Genomic DNA, 21,473 nt, shown 5'->3' with positions numbered 1-21,473 from the left:
TCTGTTATTTTGATATTTCACTCGTTCGGATAAATAGAGTGTTCAACATCTACACGTCATTTTATCAGTTTCCTTGATTATATATCCGCACGTATGAATTTGTATTCTTCCTTGGGTGATGTGAATTAAAATGTCACGCGAGACCCTTACTACTTGTGACCAGCCCTCTTTCTCCACTAAGGTTTATTAAAGAAAAACTTTAAAGTAGCTCATGACCTTCTAAACTCTCAAATATAATTTAAATGTAAACTATTAGAACACTTGGTTTTTGATATATTTCTTTTATAAATTATCGAGGAACCAAGTTAGGAACTAAGTAAGCCATCTTAAACTTGTTATAAATATCTACAAGGTTAGGTTATCCTTCTAAAATTCGAGTCAACTCTTCCAAGCTTATTTGGAAGAACATATCAAGTTCCATGAGATTGTTATATGTTATATGAAAGTTATTATGGGGTTATGAGAACAAGACTACAAACGGGCCAAGATTGGCAACATGACAACAGTAACTCATACGTGTTATAAATCCATGGCATGACATGTTATGCATTCTACTCCTGAGCTATAATCGGGAGGTATGGGGCCTACTGCCTATATTTATACGTATGAAACACAGATGGCCACAAGTTGGCAAATATGATGCTGGTTCGCTACCGAAAAGCACCACCATTGCTAGCATTTGGTTGGGTATGTCATGCATTTGCATCTATCTATATATATATATATATATATATATTCACGACATACGATTATATGAGCATAGCATGCATATTTAAGTAGTAGGGGGTTAAAGGTCAGCCATGGAGATTATTTGGGTTTCAGTTTCAGGTGGTATCTCTATTACCCTTTTACAATAAATGTTTATGATTTTACTTTTCACTTTAGATACTAGTACATTTTTATTCGTACTGACGTCCCTTTGCATGGGGACGCTGGTTTTTGTTTTGTGCGAGTAGGTACAGGTAGGGACTCTAATCGACCCACCCGTCAGGATTCAGGTTCAACTATGAGTTGGTAAGCTCCATCTTATCCTGGGGCTATCAGAGGATGTTTACTTTTGTTGTACAATTTGGGTATAGTCGGGGCCTTGTCCTGACAGTGCTTATGTCACTCATGAAGGCTATTGTGGACACAATATTCAAGGTTTTTTTTTTATGTTTCAACCTCCAGTCAATAGTCTTGGCAAGTATATAGGTGTGTGTGTAAGTAGGTATGTTTTCGGTTGTGGCCTCGTCGGCTAAATAGTACATCTTTATTTTTTTCGATTTGTCTACCATTGTTTGTATGGTTATTCTCTTTCAGGTCATGACCTCTGGGTCCAGGCTTCACTTTTTAGAGGTTGTGCTGTCCAATCTTTTTGCCTCACAAGTTTTGTTTAGCTAGTATGTTTCAGTGGGTAACTCGGTGTATTAGGGTATCGAGTGCCAGTTACGCCCCCTATTCAAGGAGTGACACCTGGGATCACGAGTGACCCCAAGCTAACCCTGCTGGCATATCATAAGCATACTATATATACTGAAGTAATGAAATACAGTACGGAAGCTAAATTATCATGTAAACTGAAATGATAGGGAAATACCCATAAACTATCTGAATAAAATAATTTGAGAAAAGTTCAGTGACAACTGAAGATGAACTCAAAACTAAAGCTAAATCTAACTATATCTGAAATAAAGCCTCTACTGACTATAAATACTGGGACATGCCCTAGCTAGATCTAGAAAAATTGAAAATAAAGAGTGAAAGTAGAAAATAGACATGTCAATAATCCTCGAAGAATGAGGACTCACCACTGATGCTGCTGAACTAAAGATCGGGAACCGATCTATGCTCGATCTGGAAGCTGAGAACCTCAACCTACATCACGAGAAGATGTATCACATAGTACGCATCAGTACTTGAAAGGTACTGAGAATGCAGAATAGGATAAAGCTAAATAATAACATAACTGAACAAAGCAATCAAGCAATGATATAATCTGAGCATGGTAAGGATACTGAATATACTGAACATGAACTAACTGAATGCAATGACGAAGTTTATAACATGCTGAGACTGAATATTGAATTGATAACATGGTCGATGCAATAGAACCTGACTGAACTGTGGGAGCTACTAATAACCGACATAAAACCACATGAGCTAAATGTGGAGTCTGATGTATACACCCCATCGAGAGGACCCAATATACCCTGCTAGAGGTATAAAGGCATGATTGGCGTGATATCTAAAATATTGCCCACAGAGGGGATTTACAACCTACGGGGCACATAGTTCTAGGACTTGCGGGTGGTTGACACTATTCAACTCGGTATTAAGTCTACTCCCAACTGATTATGTAATTTAGCAATTTATAACTAAAATGCAACATTAATGTACTGATAATGAAACATTTATAACTGGAGCATGTATAACTGAATAATCTGACCTAGCATGTGCAATCCATGAACTAAAAGAACTACATACCTAGGGTTCTAAAATTATGAAGGAATTTTACTAAAACATGCTAAAAATCATGATAAACTGATTAGGAATGTTAAAGTAATTAATTCATAGTAATCTGCTGAAATTCTAGAAACCCTAGGTATAGTTGGTAATAAGGGAATCAAGAATCTGACTGAATTCTAGGGACCTAATGGGCGAAAGGAACCCACTAGTGAAATCCCATATATCTGGTGACAAATTCCATGGAGAAATCTTTTGATTTTGGGGCTAGAATTGATGGAACCCTGTTGCGTTCTTAAACTAGGGTCTTGACCTCTTTCTCCTCTTACATTCTAATTTCTAAGTTTCTTTGATGAATGATCTAACTTGGGTAAGGTCTAATTATGTTTCTAGGCTAAAACTGACCAAAAAACGTAGTTTAGGGGTTAAACGATGTAGTTTAGGGGTCCAATGCATAGGGAAAAGACTAAATTACCCCTGACTTAACTATTGTCGGGGTCACCGACGGACCGTGGATTGACCGATGGTCCGTGCTGATCGGCCATCGGTCGCGACTTAGGCTGGAATTTGGGGCATCGATCCACAGACCAGGACCACGGTCCGTGCCCTTGCCTACGGTCCATAGGTCTGGCCGTGGGTCGACACCTAGAGGAATTTTTCGGGGATTTCTGGAGAGGGCTGCAAGTGGCCATCCATGTACCACCAGCACGGACCGTGGGTCACCCTACGGTCCATGGGTTGCACCTGTAGCTTCTGAAATCTGCATCTTGTTGTTCTAGCATACGGGGTGTTACATATATGTCATGATCTAAGTCTACACCCTAAACGTGATCTGCACTCATAACCATCGTTGGTTCCAAGAGAATCCTTGATATGACCTGCTAATAACTGAATACTATGACACTATGAGAAAGTTTTTAAAAGATGAGCAGGGAATTAATTTAGAAACCAAACTCAACAACTCTTTTTAAAAATCTGAAATTTGTATAATTAAAATTCATATGTTTGTAAAATAGTGGTGAAAGGTATGACTTAATTGACTCTTCTATGAAGATTCTAACATATTGGAGATAGGTTATCAAGACAAGACCTAGCAGGCTACCTGAATACTCTGCTAATAACATATACTAACTACTCAAAGTCAAGATAAACTGGAGATCTCCAAAAGTAAAGAGGTCTCGCCGAAGCTATATAAAGATGATCCTAATGATATGGTTGTTATCAATCTTGAATAGCTAAATCTGCATCATTAAAAAATGCAACATCAAATGACATCAGTACATGAAATGTATGGTATGTAAAATATTTGAATGAAACAACTAGCTAAAATTGAACAAACTCAACTGAATGAGTAAGTCCGAGGTTAGACTAAAGCGAAGTCATCTAAGTTGTAAAATTTGCATATGTGTTTTATCAATAAAAATTTTAAACTGGTTATATGCCAAAATAGCAATTACTAAAACTAATAGAGCTTTACTTTTCGTGGGAAGTTTCTTATGATCGACACAAACCATGTGATCTCATGATGTATAACTTACAATCTTAGTTGGGAGGGCTTCCTTATACTGTGCCAGGATATAGAACTTGTCTGTTTGATGTGGATCCACTATCGAGCCTCTTGGACTAAAGGAGATGACCATCAAGCGGTGCGCTAAAAAATCCTATGGTGGCACGTAATTATGAGACTTGAATTTTCTAAACTCGCATCCTCTTGCTACTATATAATCCTCCAAAAATTATTTGTATATACTAATACACTCATAAATAGATAAACTATTTGTCTTTCTAAATCACATACAAGACTTTACTCTAAATAGTTCTTTAGAACTGAACTGAACTTGCTATAAAATCTTGGGATAAGGCACAAGTACCACCCCCCCTAGACTATGACTAAAATTTCATAAACACACCTTAACTAAACTAAGGTCCTTATTACCCCCCCCCCCCTCCTGAACTCATTTTTTTTGTAACTTTGTACAACATTTGGGTTATGTGGAACACTCCATAACTCCACGTAGTTAAAGCGCGTGGGAGATGTTTGGATGCGGGTTTCTCTTGCCCTACTTCTAAAGATAGATAGAAAGGTTTGGAGAGAATTTCATAAAGCCATTCTCTCCTTTCTAAAGCTGCGTAAGGCACCCTCTCCCCCCCCCCCCCCAAGAACAAAGCCCACCCCTCTTTTTTCCCCTTTAATGAAGGACCCTCTCCTCGCTTCCTATTCATTTGTAGGTCATGATCCAATTTTTTTTTTTCAATTTCGAGAATCAACCAACAGAAAAATCTGTAGCACAGGTGACTCACAGCCTCCCTCTCGCCCAAATAAATGAAATGAGACGAATCAAATCAATAAGTTTTTTGATTAATTCAGGGCACTGCGAAACCAAATTCAATCAAGGAAAGGGAGCTTACTTTCCTAAGGTTGATTCATCCTATTTAGATTTAGCTATGCTAATGGAAGAGAAAAAGTTTTCAGATGAAGCCAAAAAGGTGTAGAAAATTACAAAAAAAAAAGGTTGGGGTGGGGAAGGGGGGGGGGGTAATACGACCTTAGTTTAGTTAAGATATGTCTCTGGAATTTCAGTCATATACTAGTGAGGTACTTGTGCCTTATCCGTAAAATCACTACGCTTTCTCAAAGTTGAAATCTACTTTAATTATTTTTTAAATTGACTATGAGTTAAGGTGTGTCTGTGGAATTTTGGTCATAGACTAGTGGGGTGCTTGTGCCTTATTCCTAAAATCACTATGCTTTCTCAAAGCTGAAATCTACTTTGTTTAAAAACTGACTATGATTTCCTTATGAAAATATGGCTTTCATTTCTTTCTGAAATAATACACTTGAAGATAAATATACTTTCTTGAAATAGTGCACTTTAATCTAAATATATTTTCATGAACTCTTTCTTTAAATAATGCACTTGAATCTAAATATACTTTCTTGAAATACTTTTTTAAAACTTGTAATATATATTTTACTCGTGAAAAAATTGCATATGAAATACTACAACAATATCTACAAATAACTTTAGCTAAAAAGGGCACATGTTATAGAATAAATATAAACCATCATTCAATAATCATCAATGACTATGAAATACAATAATTTCAACAATAGAAATCGACATCAAGAAGTTTGGATTAGAAAACAACATGAATTTATGAACTTTGGGGTAAAAACTCTAACTTTGGCCTTACTAAATGAAACTGTAGATGTAATACGTGAGAAAGAACTAAGTTCCTTACTATGATAACCTTACATACCTTGAATCTCTCCAATTGAAACCGTAAGATTAAAGAAGAATTTCAAAAGTCTGTTCTTGAACCTTGAGATGAGTTATCTTGAAACCCCTAGGTTTTGATGGTTGATTCTTTCTTAGGATACACAATCATATGTTAGAATTACTAGAAAATTGTGAGAGTATGCTAACTTTGATTTGGAAGGAAGAAATCTTGATGGACTTTCCCCAAAATCAAATGTCGAACTCAAGAATCGAGTTCTTGATTTCACAACTAGAGCTAGGAAGAGGATTTGATGTTAGAATTTTGTAGAAATTCTAAAATTTGTGTTATAAGATTATGGATAATACTTACCAAGACTTGGTAGAGTTTAAGAAAGATTTCGGGGGATGTAGGGATGACCAAGGAGTGAAAAGAAACTCAAATTAGAGCTTATATAAAATCTTGAAAAAATTATATACAACTGATACAGGTCGTATACAGTGATATATGGATCATACATTTATAGTATGAATCGTGGTCTGACTTGTGGTTGCTTGGGTGCATTTTAAAACTATCAGAAGTTTCCCATGGGTCATGGTACGGGTCGTACTACTGAAAGTTTCAGATTAGAGCATCTCTAGTAAAACGATCGTAACATTTTAATCTAGACTAAGATTTACAAATGATTAGTGGAGATAGAAATAAGACCCAAATATCTTTAATTTGATGGGTAATAAAAGGACATATAATTTTTCATATTCTAAGAGATATGCTCGTTAGAAGCTGACCCTTGCATGATCTTATACAAAAATTTAATCGGTAGTTTTCGTCATTGTCATCGTCATCATCATCATCCTCTTCGTCGCCCGAACCTGCTGCAGCCCGGCTGCTTTCCGCCTTGCTTGGTTTTAAGATTTGTTTAGTGCTCTTGCAACTGAAATAATTGTAAGTGGCAGCCCCTTGCATTCTTTGGCAACCTCTTTAGCTAGTCAAGTAGAGATGGATAATAAACAAAATTACCAACTTTCTGCCTAAAGAGGATCCATGATTTCTCTTCAGATAACATCCCAACTTCCAATGTCTTCTGAGCTCCCATTTCTTCACAAACACATCGGAAACGTGTTGTGAATGTCACTTTGCACTTGTGTTTAATTTGCTGTTGCTTCCACTTGGTGTTTCAAGATTAACAAATGCCCCCTGTCACTCTAAGGCTTATCTCAAAGTAAGGTGAACTATAAAACTGTACCACATGTTAACTTCTAACTCATTGTGGTACCTGTTTTAGGTATACATCCATATGATGCACAACATGTTGATTAAGGTCTAATGATATAACCCTTATTTTCTTCTAGCCTTGGTACAAGAGTGCTCACATAGCCGGGACCAGGTTCTCATCTCACCAGGTATGCACTTCATCCCCCTCTTTATTCATCTCTGCATTGCACTTATACATATGACCTTGTTACACTCTAAAAGAACCTAGTGCACCTTACTGTTTTCCATACATCTTTGATTTTTTTCGCGGGAAATAAAAAATGACTCACCATTTAAATCCTCATCAAACCTTTCCCACTCACATCACCCCGGCACATAACCGTCACTCACGTCTCCCATCAATGTAAGACCACCATCATTACATCTCATCTCCCAAGAATTCTTCCCAAACGTCTTCCACCAATCCCAAAACAACCCAAGATTAATCACAATACAGATTTCATCAACCAAAGAAAACAAAAAAAAGGAGAAATGAACCATGGCTTACCCCCTTGTCGCCTACTACGATGACGAAAGTTCCTCTGACTCACCAGCGCACTCATCATTTTCGGTATCACCCGTCGCATCATCTCAGGAGGAAGGTGGTTTCTCCACTGATATATCAGTAAAAAAAATCCACTACTAGACTCCCCTCAGAAATCCCCCATGCTTATTCGTCCACCATCTCCACTGTCGGCATATGCCTCCGACAACCCCTTTACCCCTTCGCGATCGCCTCCTCACTTTGAAACCCCTATTCCTCCCCACTCGATTTCTCCACCGCCATCTCTAGTCGAAACCCCAATTCCCACTGTCACAACAACCCCACCTCTACCACCACCTACTAACCCTAATGACCCAGATCTTGACGACATCCCACTCAGTCAGCTTCATCCGAAGATCCCGCGGCGACCACACAAACATATTACCGTCAAAAGGACTCATATTTGCGTCTCATTCCCTCGCAGTGCAAGTCAAGCTCAACTGCAGGAAGCCACCAAATCTAGTAAGAAGCGAAGACGAACTGGTAATTCTCCAGTTCCTCGTTGTGTCTCACCTGTACTGCTTGACTCTGAGTCCTCACCTGTTGCCCCTCCTCCCAAGCCACCAAAATGAATAATAATCTAACCAAGTACCGAGCCTTGGGGAAGGATAAATACTTTGGTACTAAGAATGTTCTTAGAGGTAGGACTTTACATCCTGACATTCGCACCATGGGGTCAGCCCTGAGGGTATTTACTATATTTTCAGGGGTGGGCAGAATTATTTCTTGACACAAGGTTGCATGTGCATGAGAAAGAAGTGCGTGAATTCTACACCACTCTTAATGTTTTAGAAGGCTCTGTGGCCACTTCTTCTGTAAATGGTGTGGACTTGGTGTTTGATTCGGTTAGACTTGATGAGATTTTTCACATCCCATCTGTAGGGTTGTCTAAGTATGTTTGGACTAAAGATGTGAATAGTATGTTGACCTCAAAGTTCTCTCAGGGGGGAATTGCAGCAAATTCTAGAAAGGTTCTCAAGGGCGAGATGTCCCCATTTCACAAACTGTTGTTTGAATTGGTCCATAAGGGTGTTTTGCCTAGGGGTGTGAGGAGGCATGAGCCCTCTTTTAGGGATATGGGGATTGCACATGCTTTGGAGAATAAGGATCCTATAGACTGGCCATCCCTAATGATTAAACATATGGCTAGGGTAATTGATCCTAAACTTGGTGCTTATCAATTGGCTTTCGGAAATCTCCTCACCACTATGTTTAAAGTCTTTGATGTCCCCTTGGGAGAGGGAAGGGCTTTGGTTGGTTGTGATATGATCACCAGATCCACTATTGCTACCTGGCGGTTGTATGATGAAGGTAATCACGCTTCTTCATTTCCACCCCATGTTTCGAGCCCAGTTGCCACACTTTTGAACGACCTACATGCTGCCAGGGAACAAAATGAGACCCTCCATGCTGAACTTGAAGCTTCTCTCAATGTCTAGCTATGTTTAGGGGGAAGTTGCTCGATTAAAGGATCAGTTGGTGCAGCAACAAAGTGAGTCCAATGCCCGTGTGGATCGTGTTCTCCAACTCCTTTCCATGTCCCAACCTTTATCCCACCCTTCTCCTTCAACATCTTAACCATTTTGTTTTACTTTGATCACTGTTGAAAACAATGTCATGTTATTTTTTGTTTTTGCTCTGGATGGATATTTTGGTGAAGCTCTTTGTAAGCTTAGAACTCTAGTGCTATCTGCTTTATATGACTGCTTTGTTCCTGCTTATGATGTGTTTGTGGTACCTTGGCTTAAAATGGATAATATCCTTAGATTGATTTTGATTTGTGTTATACTTTCTATAGGTGTTGTCCATAAGGACTCTGAGTTTCGATCTAACTTGGTTATGTTATATGCTCACCTCTTCTTTTTTATATGCCAAAAAGGGGAAGATATTATAGTTATTATTCTGTAGAAACAGTGATGATTTTGCAAAGGAAATGGGAAAAGATTTGCCATCATCAAAAAGGGATAAAATGATAAATCAAATATGGTTTTGATGATCGACACCATGAACCAGGTTCACCTTGCTGGTTCACCTTGGAAAGCTTACAACTCAAAGGCTAAATAACGGAAATATTAATATAAAAAAAAAGAAGAGTTTTTGTGCTAAAAAGAAGTTGAGTCGGAAGAGGAAAGTTCAACAGAAGAAGTCTTGTATGAATAAGGAGACATGACAAGCCAAGTTATAAAAGGAAAAGGTTTTGCAATTAAAAGAATAAGTCGAAATATATTCCTAATACAACTATAACTTCTCTCCTTATACATATCGGATTCTAACACAGTTCAACATCTATAAAAAGACAAGAGAGACCAAGGAAGAAGTCGTCTTCGCATACTTCAAAATGAGAGAAAGTGAGAGAGAATCATATTGAAGGCCAAAGGTGTTTAAGTAGTAGAGAAAGAAAGAATTCTAGAGTTAGATTTCTTTCAAGTTAGGTGAGTCATATTGATTCATAGTTGAATCAGTGGTTGTGAGGGTTGTGAGAGAGTTTGTGAGTTTTGTAAACAAGAAGTGGGTTTTACTTCTTGTGTGGTTAGAGTTAAGAGAGAGTTGTGAGAGAATTGTAACAAGAAGCGAGTTTGACTTCTTGAAGAATTGAGAGCTTTCGATTATAGTTAATCGAAAAAGGTAGAAGTTTAGAGTTAAATTCATTGATTGACTGAGTTGTTTTGAATTAATATTAAACTTTGATGTAGTTTTTCCCTTCCTTGAGTTAGGAAGGTTTCCGCGGTATATTGGTGTCATTGTTCATTAACGTAAGTTTCTTATGTGTACTATTCAAGAACATGGTCCTTGAGTACTAGGTAAGGTTTCTTCAATTGGTATCAGAGCGGGTCTTTTCGTTAAAAGATTCACATCTTGAAAAGAATCAATGGAAGCACCACCTACCCACAAGAAGGAGCTTCTCAAACTCTACCACCACTATCCAATGGAAAGTACTGTGGATGGTGGAAAAACTGCATGATGGATCACTTAATAAGTGAAAATCCCGATCTTTGGAGTGTAGTACTAGATGGTCCTGCTATACCCATGAAGAAGGGAGAAGATGGAGTCACCCTGGTACCAAAGAAAAGAAAAGAATGGATGTTGCTGACAAACTCACCATTCAAAACAACGCTTAAGCTAAAAAGATCTTATTTGAGGCATATGACCAGACGAGTACAATAGAATTTCATCATGTGAGGATGCAAAGTCGATTTGGGATACTCTACTGACTGCACACGAAGGAACAACTCAGGTTAAGAAATCTAAAATTGGCAACTTGAATAGACAATATGAAGTGTTCAGAATGATGGAGGGAGAAACAATTCAAGAGATGCACACCAGGTTCACTGCAATCATTAATGAGATCTACTCGCTAAGATAAGTAATTTCAAACGGAAAGGTTGTTAGAAAACTCGTAAGTGTTCTACCAGAGTCGTGGGAAATTAAAGTAGAAGCTATCACTGAAGCACCTGATCTAGACAAACTTGTCATGGATGAGCTTATTGGAAATCTCATCACATATGAACTAAAGAAAAACCAAGAAAAAGAAATTGGCAGTAAAAGAAAGGAGAAGAACCTAGTTCTGAAAGCTACAATACCTGAAGACTTTGAGGATGAAAATATTGCACTTATGACAAAGAGATTTTCCAGAATGTTAAAAAGAGGACAAACTTTTCAAAGAAGAGGTCCTCAAAAGACAGCTGAAAGCTCAAGAGAGCAACTATGCCATAAATGTGGAAGTCCAGATCACTTTATCAAATTCTGTCCACTTTGGTCCCAAGAACATAAAAAGAATAACACAGACAAAACAAAGGATGGTAAAGGTGACAGATATATTCCTACCAATAGGAGGATGACTAACCAAGAGGCTGATCACTCAATGACGAAAGCTTTTGCTGCAATGGGAGGCATGTCAGAAGATGAGTCTGAAGATGAGGAAACTGAAAATCAATCCCTACTTGCAATCGAACAAATTGACAAATATCACTTCCTTGCACTAGTAGCCATAACTGAACCTGAAGATAAGGAAAATAATTGTCAGATACAGGAGACAATTCAAGCATTAATGGTTGGGTTAGATTCTGAAGAAGAAGAAGAGGACAAGAAGGACCAGGTTAGTCTGCATTACATTAAAGAAAATCTTGACTCTTATTCAAAAAGAAAACTAGAATCTCTATTGCATACTCTCATAAATGCATACCAATCAACCTGTTCTGAAAGAGATCTGCTAATGGAAGACTATTCATCATTAAGAGAGGAAAATGAAAACTTAGAACAACAAAATTGTATTCTTTATAATAAGCTAAAAGAATTGAACAAAGAGTTTAAATTCATAACTGTAAAAAATGAAGACCTACAGAAAACACTTCACATTACCAAAATGGAAACAGAGCATAGTATGAGATGGACCAGGTCCTTCATACTACTCGGTAGAGTCCAAAAGAGTCAATCTTCCACAAGACATGGAATAGGCTTTTCTGAAGCTAAGAATCCCAACATAGATTGTTTGTGTTCCCACTGTGGACATACAACACATAAGAGTTATGCATGCAATAAAAAACAAACTGCACACTAGAACAATTTCACTTTCGTACAAAAAACTCAAGAGATATGGAAAGAAAACAACACAAAACTGGTTCCCACACTTTAAACCCTTCCATCATGGGCTAAGAAAAATTGTATTCATCCTTTCTCTAATAAACAGGGACCCAAGTGAATCTGGGTACCCAAAACTAACCTTGTCTAATAATTGCAGGATTCAGCGGGAGGAAAGCCAAAACAATGGTACTTGGACAACGCATGTTCCAAGCATATGACTGGACATAAAAGCAACTTCCTTTCATTGAAAAAATTCAAGGGTGGAAACGTAGCCTTTGGAAACGGAAAAACTGGAGAAATACAAGGAATTGGAAAAGTGGGCATGAACCTTAACCAAGCTATTGACAATGTGTACTATGTGAATGGATTACAACACAATCTGCTAAGTATATCCAAAATGTGTGACAAAGGAAACAAAGTTATATTTACTACTAATGAGTGCAAAGTGGTCAACTCAACCATAGAGAAACTGGTTCTCATTGGGAAAAGACAAATGTATACAAAACTGAGATAATGATCCCAGACATCCCACTCACCCGCCTCAGCGCCATCACTGAAAATTCCCTTCTTTGGCACAAAAGGTTGGGGCATATTAGTCTTTCTACAATAAATAAGTTAATATCGAAGGACCTGGTCAGAGGAATACCAGAAAAGAAGCTAATTAATGAACAAATATGTGGTGCATGTGCACAGGGTAAACAAATAAAATCTTCCTTCAAACCTAAGGCAGTAGTCAGCACTACAAAACCTTTGTAACTGCTTCACATGGACTTATGTAAACCAATGTGAGTGCTAAGTAGAGGAGGAAAAATGTACATATTTGTGTATGTAGACAACTACTCTAGATTCACTTGGACCATATTTTCAGTAACAAAGGATGAGACATACGATATGTTTGAAATCTTTGTGAAACTGGTTCAAAAGAAATTCAATAGTGAAGTTATCAACATCAGATCAGATCATGGTTTAGAATTTGAAAACTTCAAGTTCCTAAACTTCTGCACTATCAATGATGTTGATCACAACTTTTCATCACCAAGAACTCCACAATAAAATGGTGTGGTAGCACGCAAGAATAGAACATTAGAAGACATCACTAGAACCATGTTGATTTCAAGCAATCTACCAAAATCCTACTGGGCTGAGGCAGTAAACACTTCATGTTATCTCATTAACAGATGCATGATAATGTCCATCCAATACAGAATATTCTCACACCCTTGGATTCAAGAATTCATACTAGAGAAAAACTAAGGAATATGTGTGCCTTTTCAGCATATTTTTCATTGGTCGAGCCAAAAATACTAAAGAAGCTCTGGCAGACCTATACTGGATTATAGCCATGCAGAAGGAACTGAGTCAGTTTGAACGAAGCAAAGTTTGGAACATGGTTCCCAGACCACACGATAGAAATGTGATAGGCACTTTATGGGTTTTTAGAAATAAATTCGACGATCAAGGACAAGTCACACAAAACAAGGCAAGACTAGTTGTACAAGGGTACAATCAGGAAGAAGGAATCGACTATGATGATACCTTGCACCCGTAGCAAGAATGGAAGCAATATGGATGCTTATAGCCTTTGTCGTCCACATAGAGTTTAAACTATAGCAGATGGATGTAAAAAATGCTTTTCTGAATGGATACCTCCAAGAAGAAGTATATGTGAAACAACCTCCTGGGTTTGAAGACCCTGATCATCCTGAATATGTTTATAAACTAGACAAAGCACTATATGGGTTAAAGCAAGCACCAAGAGCATGGTACGATCGCCTGTCCAAATTCCTCCTTGCACATGGGTATTCGAGAGGGAAAATAGATAATACACTATTCCTTCGAAGACAAGGTAATGACCTACTCATTGTTCAAGTGTACGTAGATAATATCATATTTGGAGGAACAGATACTGGACTAGGAGTTGAATTCGCACAATTAATGAGTAGCGAATTTGAGATGAGCATGATGGGTGAATAAACTTTTTCTTAGGTCTTCAAATCAAATAGTCCTCATCGGGCACCTCAATCCATCAACAAAAATACATCAAAAAATTGCTAAAGAAATTTGAGACGAATGAGGCCAAAACAATTGGTACTCCCATTGGAACAACGACTAAGCTTGAAAAGGATGAAACTAGTTTTCCAGTAAACGATACCAAGTACAGAGGAATGACTATCTCACTATTGTATCTAACTGCCAATAGACCTGACATTGTATTCAGTGTGGGGCTATGTGCTCGATTTCAGTCCTGTCCAAAATAATCTCATCTAAAAGTAGTGAAAAGGGTCTTTAGATATCTTAAAGGTACACTTAACTTGGTTCTATTGTATCCAACAGGAGATTCCTTCGACCTGGTAGGTTTTGCAGATGCAGACTACGCAGGTTACCTTGTAGATAGAAAAAGTACATCTGGAATCGCTCACTTCCTAGGGTCTTGTATCGTCTCCTGGCAACAAGAAAACAAAATCCGGTCATCCTCTCCAATGCTGAGGCTGAATATATGGCTACCACATCTTGTTGTGCATAACTGTTATGGATTAAGCAACAATTCGAAGATTTTGGAATTAACGTAGGATGCATACCCATCATGTGCGAGAACACAAGTGCAGTCAATATGGCAAAGAAATCGGTCCAAAATAAACGAAACAACCACATAGATATCATGCATTATTTTATTCGTGACAATATTGAAAAAATGACTCATCATCATGACCTTTTGCAAAACTGAGGATCAGATTGCTGACATTTTCACCAAGGCACTTGGACGTGAACCATTTCAGAAGAATCATTTAGCCTTAGGGCTGGTGTTTCAAGATTAACACATGCCCCCGTGTCATTCTAAGGCTTATCTCAAAGTAAGGTGATCTATAAAACTGTAACACATGTTCAGTTCTAACGCATATTGGTACCTGATGATTAAGGTCTAATGATATTACCCTTAAATTCTTCTAACCTTGGTACATGAGTGCTCACGTAGCCATGACCAGGTTCTCATCTCACCAGGTATGCACTTCATCCCTCTTTTTATTCATCTCTGCAGGGCACTTATACATATGGCCTTGTTACACTCTAAAAGAACCTGGTGCACGTTACCGTTTTCCATAAATCTTTGATTTTTTTCGCGGGAAATAAAAAATGACTCACCATTTAAACCCTTATCAAACCTTTCCCACTCACATCACCACGGGCACTTAACCGTCACTCACGCCTCCCATCAATGTAAGACCACCATCATTACATCTCATCTCCCAAGAATTCTTCCAAAATGTCTTCCACTAATCCCAAAACAACCCAAGATTAATCACAATACAGATTTCATCAATCAAAGAAAACCAAAAAAAAGGATAAATGAATCATGGCTTACCCCCTTGTCGCCTACTCCGATGACGAAAGTTCCTCCGACTCACCGGCACACTCCTCGTTTCTGCCGTCACCCGTCGCACCATCTCAAGGGGAAGGTGGTTTCTCCACTGATACATCACTAACAAATCCACTACCAGACTCCCCTCAGAAATGCCCCGTGCTTATTCGCCCACCATCTCCACTGCCGGCATATACCTCCGGCAACCCCTTTACCATTTCGCCATCGCCTCCTCACTCTGAAACCTCAATTTCTCTCCACTTGATTTCTCCACTGCCATCTCCAGTCGATACCTCAATTCCCACTATCACAACAACCCCACCTCTACCACCACCTACTAACCCTAATGACCCAGATCTTAAAGACATCCCACTTAGTCAGCTTCATCCCTAGATCCCTCAGCGACCACGAAAACATATTTCCATCAAAAGGACTCATATTCATGTCATATTAGCTCGCAGTGAAAGTCAAGCTCAACTGCAGGAAACCGCTGAATCTAGTAAGAAGCAAAGACGAACTGGTAAGTCTTCAGTTCCTCCCCGTGTCTCACCTGTACTACTTGACTTTGAGCCTAAAACAGTCTTGAGTCCTCACCTGCTGCCCCCTCCTTCCAAGACACTAAAATGAATAAAAATCTGGCCAAGTACCTAACCTTGGGGAAGGATAAATACTTTGTTACTAAGAAGGTTCTTAGAGGTAGGACTTTTCATCCTGACATTCGCACCATGGGGTTAGTCCTGGGGGTTTTGGAGTTACTACGTTTTCAGGGGTAGGCAGAATTATTTCTTGACACTAGGTTGCCTGTGCATGAGAAAGAGGTGCGTGAATTCTACACCAATCTTAATGTTTTGGAAGGCTCTGTGGCCAATTCTTCTGTTAATGGTGTGGACTTGGTGTTTAATTCGGTTAGACTTGATGAGATTTTTCACATCCCATATGTAGGGTTGTCTAAGTATGTTTGGACTAAAGATGTGAATTGTATGTTAACCTCAAATTTGTCTCAGGAGCGGATTACAGCTAAATCTAGAAAGGTTCTCAAGGGGGAGATGTCCCCAGTTCACAAACTGTTGTTTGAATTGGTCCATAAGAGTGTTTTTGCCTAGGGGTGGGAGGAGGCATGAGGCCTCTTTAAGGGATATGGGGATTGCACATGCTTTGGAGAATAACGATCCTATAGACTGTCCATCCCTGATGATTAAACATATGGCTAGGGTAACTGATCCTAAACCTGGTGCTCATCAATTGGCTTTTGGAAATCTCCTCACCACTATGTTTACAACTTTTGATGTCCCCTTGGGCGAGGGGAGAGCTTTGGTTAGTTGTGATATGATCACCAGATCCACTCTTGCTACCTTCTGGTTGTATGATGAAGGTAATCAGGCTCCTGCTGCTCCACCCCGTGTTCCTGGCCCAGTTGCCACTCTGTTGAACGACCTACATGCTGCCAAGGAACAGAATGAGACCCTCCGTGCTTGTTAAAATGATCAGATGATACAAAATGTGGATACAGAATGTGGTGTCACAAAGTTAGTTAACAGAAACAGATAGTTAACAGAGAAGTTTGTTACAAGTTGTTAGGTTGTTAGGCTGACACATGCATTAGGTGTGTTAGTTAAGAACCTTCTAGATGCTTCTACAATTTTGTAATCTGTGTATAAAAGCATTGAGAATGCTTCACATTGTAAATAGACCATTATACAGATCAATAGAAAACTCTCTCTTCTTCTCTCTTTCTAATTCTCTGTTCATCTCTGTCTAGAAGAGCTTCAAGCTCAGAATTCTAACATGGTATCAGAGCACTCGATCCTAGCTAATTAGGAGCAGTATTATTACTCAGATTAGAGATACTTCAGCAAGGTAGTTGAAGTAGTTGAAGATTGTAGCAATGCCGATTCCAAAGATAGATCAAAATGATTCTCTGTACATTGGCCAGTCAGATGCTTCAGGAGCTGTTTTGATTCCCATCAAGTTGACAGGATCAGAAAACTATGGGATCTGGAGTAGGTCAATGAGGATTGCTTTGTTAGGGAAGAGGAAGTATGGTTTTGTTACAGGAGCTTGCACCAGAGCTCTGTACAAAAATGAATTACATGAGCAGTGGGAAACTTGTAATGCAATCGTTTTATCCTGGATAATGAATACAGTTAGTGAAGATCTCTTAAGTGGAATTGTATATGCCACAAATGCTTTCTCAGTTTGGGCTGATCTGAAGGAAAGGTTTGATAAGGTGAATCGCATGAGAATATACCAGCTACATAGAGAAATCACTACTCTGACTCAAGGTACAGATTCAGTATCTCTTTACTTTACAAAACTGAAGACTCTTTGGAATGAATATGATGCTGTAGTTCCCAGTCCTGGTTGTACATGTCCTCAGTCAAAGGATTATGTTGATCATATACAGCAGTTGAGATTGATACAATTTTTGAGTGGTTTGAATGAGTCTTATGACCAAGCTCGTAGGCAGATCCTGCTCAAAGGAGCCACACCTACCATAAATCAAGCTTATGCTATGATCATAGAAGATGAGATTCAACATTCAAACTATGTAGCAAATGTTATTCAAAAACCTGATCCAATGGCTATGAATGTGCATAAGAATCAAGGAAAGGAATATTACAAAGGAAGAAAGTGTGAGTTTTGTCACTTTACTGGTCATACCAAGGAGAATTGTTACAAGCTGATAGGTTATCCTGATGACTGGAAGAATAGAAGGAAGTCTAATAATCTTAGGAATGCATCAGGGGCCTCTTACAGTGGTGATGGTGGTAAGCAGTTTCCAGCTAACATTGTAAAAAATTCTGCAGGATCCTCACACTATGCAGGACAACATTCAGCAAACCATGCTGCTGGTATTTTCCATTCACAGGAGGCTTCAACCAGCTTTGATGAGGATAAGACTTTACACAAGGGACATGCATTCACCGACCAAGAGCACAAACAAATCATGGAGATGCTAAACAAAGATGTGAAGGAACCTAAGCAAGTCAACATGGCAGGTATTGCTACTACTTGTCTAATGTCAACTGGCTTTACACAAAATTGGATAGTGGATTCAGGTGCCTCTCATCATATTACAGCAAACAGACACTTATTAACTAAGAGTTATAGCATAGATAAGACACAACAGAATCAGGTTCATCTACCAACAGGGGACAAAGTAGATATTAGTCATGTTGGTGAGGCATTGTTTTTTGACAACAACAGTGTTAAAAATGTCCTCTGTGTACCAAACTTCAAGTTCAACCTCCTGTCAGTTTCACAGATCACAAGGGAGCTATCTTGTTTTGTATCTTTTTACCCTGACTTTTGTGTCTTCCAGGACCTCTACAGTGGCAAGGTCAAGGGGATTGGTAAAGAAGAAGGAGGGTTGTATGTTTTCAAGGGAGACACTACAATAGTACACAGACAGAAATCCATCTCTGGTCCTCCACTAGTGACTGCAGGAGCAATAATACAGGATGTTCACGTATGGCATAAAAGGCTTGGACATCCTTCTTCTCAAGTTTTAAGTTTTTTGAATTTAGTTCCAAAAAATCATAGTGACACTCAGTGTTCAGTTTGTCCATTGGCTAAGCAAACTAGACTTACTTTTCCTGTCAGTACTTCTAGAGCCTGTATGAGATTTGATATTGTACACATGGACCTCTGGGGTCCTTATAAGACTCCTACTATAGGTAAGAAACATTACTTCTTAACCATTGTAGATGACTATAGCAGATTTGTATGGGTTTATCTGTTACAATTGAAATCTGAGACTGTTGTTGCTATCAAAATTTTCCTCAAAATGGTTAACACACAATTTGATTCTCATGTGAAAGTGGTCAGGTCAGACAATGGTACTGAGTTTTTTAACTCTCAATGTACAACTTTATTTCATGATTTAGGCATCTTGCATCAAAGTAGTTGCCCCCACACACCACAACAAAATGGTGTAGTAGAAAGAAAGCATAGACACATTCTGAATATTGCTAGAGCTATCAGATTTCAATCACATTTGCCCATTAGGTTTTGGGTATTCTGTATCAAAGCTGCAGTGTATTTGCTGAATAGATTACCTTCTTCTGCCCTGGATAATGTAAGTCCTTATGAGATGTTTTATTCAAAATCCCCATCTCTATCTCACTTAAGGGTAATAGGATGCCTTGGTTATGTCACTGTATTGCCTAAAAGTGACAAGTTTGGAGAAAGAGCTGTTCCTGCTATTCTCATAGGTTATTCTGAACTGCAGAAAGGGTATATAATGTTGGATCCAAGATCAAACAAGTTATCTGTGAGTAGAGATGTGCATTTTGAAGAGGATGTGTTTCCTTTTACTACAACATTACCACAGACTGAGTTGTTTACTAGCTCTGCTGGTTCCCCTTTATTTCAAGCTGTTACTCACCCTGACCATGATGATGCAACTGAAAATATTGATGTTGAGGCTAATGGTGATGTTACTGACAATGCTGAGGCTACTGAGATTATATGTAATGATGATTCCCAGTTTTCAACTAATAGTTCTGCAGACATCAGACCTGATATATCTTCTTCCCCTCCTGTCATGCATACACCTATGGAACCTTCTATCAGAAAGACCTCCAGGCCCACTAAAGCACCAACCTGGTTGCAAGACTACGTCACTACTGGCAGGAAGCAAAGCAGTACTAGACATCCCTTGGCCAACTTTCTTAGCTATGAGAAGTTAACCTCCTATTATAGGAGTTATTTGTGTAAAGTGTCTGACTATATGGAGCCTAAGAACTTCAAACAGGCAACCAAGGATGACAGGTGGATTCTTGCCATGCAACAGGAGATTCAGGCCCTTGAAGACAATAAGACTTGGCAGGTAGTTGACTTACCTGAAGGCATGCATACTGTTGGTTCTAAATGGGTGTACAAGGTTAAATACAAGGCAACTGGTGAAGTGGAGAGATTTAAGGCCAGACTAGTTGCTAAAGGGTACAGCCAACAAGAAGGATTAGACTATCATGATACATTCTCACCTGTGGCCAAGATGGTGACAGTCAGATGTGTAATTGCTTTAGCTGTCTCTAGAGGCTGGAGTTTATACCAAATGGATGTTTGTAATGCATTTCTTCAAGGTGACTTGGATGAAGAAGTCTACATGGACATGCCAGAAGGTTTTACGAAGCCAGGGGAGAACAAAGTATGCAGGTTACTCAAGTCTTTGTATGGCCTTAAACAGGCATCTAGACAATGGAATTTGAAACTTACTACTGCTTTATTGGACTCTGGTTTCACTCAAAGTGTTCATGACTATTCTTTATTCACTTTGACCAGAGGAGCAGATATAGTGGTTATTCTTGTCTATGTTGATGATTTACTCATCACAGGCACTAGTGAGAAAATGATCATTGAAGCTAAAGACAGTCTACATCATAAGTTCAAACTCAAGGATTTAGGTGAGCTCAGGTTTTTCTTGGGCATTGAAGTCCTCAGATCTCCTAAAGATGTTATTCTCAATCAGAGAAAGTATGTTTTGGAACTTATTGCTGATGTAGGCCTCACTGGTGCCAAGCCTGCTTCCACTCCTCTTGAGACCAATTTGAAACTTACCTCAGTTGATCATGATGTGGTAAATGGTCTTACTGGAGATGCTCCTCTACTAGATATTACTTCTTACCAAAGACTGGTTGGTAAGCTTCTCTATGCAACCATTACAAGACCAGACATTTGCTATGCAGTTCAAACCCTCAGTCAGTTTATGCAGTCCCCAAAGAAGTCACATTGGGAGTCAGCACTTAGGATGGTTAGATACTTAAAAGGCACAGTAGGTCAAGGTGTATGGTTGCAAGCCAAACCTACCACTACTCTTACCTGTTGGTGTGATTCTGATTGGGCTGCATGCCCTAACACTAGAAGGTCCATTACAGGCTATGTGGTCAAGTTTGGTGAGTCATTAGTGTCTTGGAAGTCTAAGAAACAACACACTGTTTCCAGAAGCTCAGCTGAGGCTGAATACAGAAGCATGGCTTCAGCTGTATCTGAAGTCACTTGGTTGCTTGGATTGTTCACTGAATTGGGAGTTCCAGTTCAAAGTCCTATCAACATTCTCAGTGACAGCAA

At 38.9% G+C, this 21,473-nt stretch overlaps 1 protein-coding gene across 1 annotated transcript; it reads left to right on the top strand.

Annotated features, from left to right (window-relative positions):
* The first annotated feature begins 11,297 nt into the window (after window positions 1-11,297).
* On the top strand, window positions 11,298-13,592 carry LOC125864044 (uncharacterized). The gene is made up of 4 exons (XM_049543991.1): window positions 11,298-11,949; window positions 12,150-12,157; window positions 12,201-12,538; window positions 13,319-13,592. The coding sequence occupies exons 1-4, from the start codon at window positions 11,298-11,300 to the stop codon at window positions 13,590-13,592; spliced, it is 1,272 nt and encodes a 423-aa protein (XP_049399948.1).
* The last annotated feature ends 7,881 nt before the right edge of the window (window positions 13,593-21,473 follow it).

Source organism: Solanum stenotomum, chromosome 5, assembly GCF_019186545.1.
Source record: "Solanum stenotomum isolate F172 chromosome 5, ASM1918654v1, whole genome shotgun sequence".
NCBI lineage: Eukaryota > Viridiplantae > Streptophyta > Magnoliopsida > Solanales > Solanaceae > Solanum > Solanum stenotomum.
Note: the sequence above shows the minus strand (reverse complement) of the source record. Positions and strands in the feature narration are given on the sequence as shown.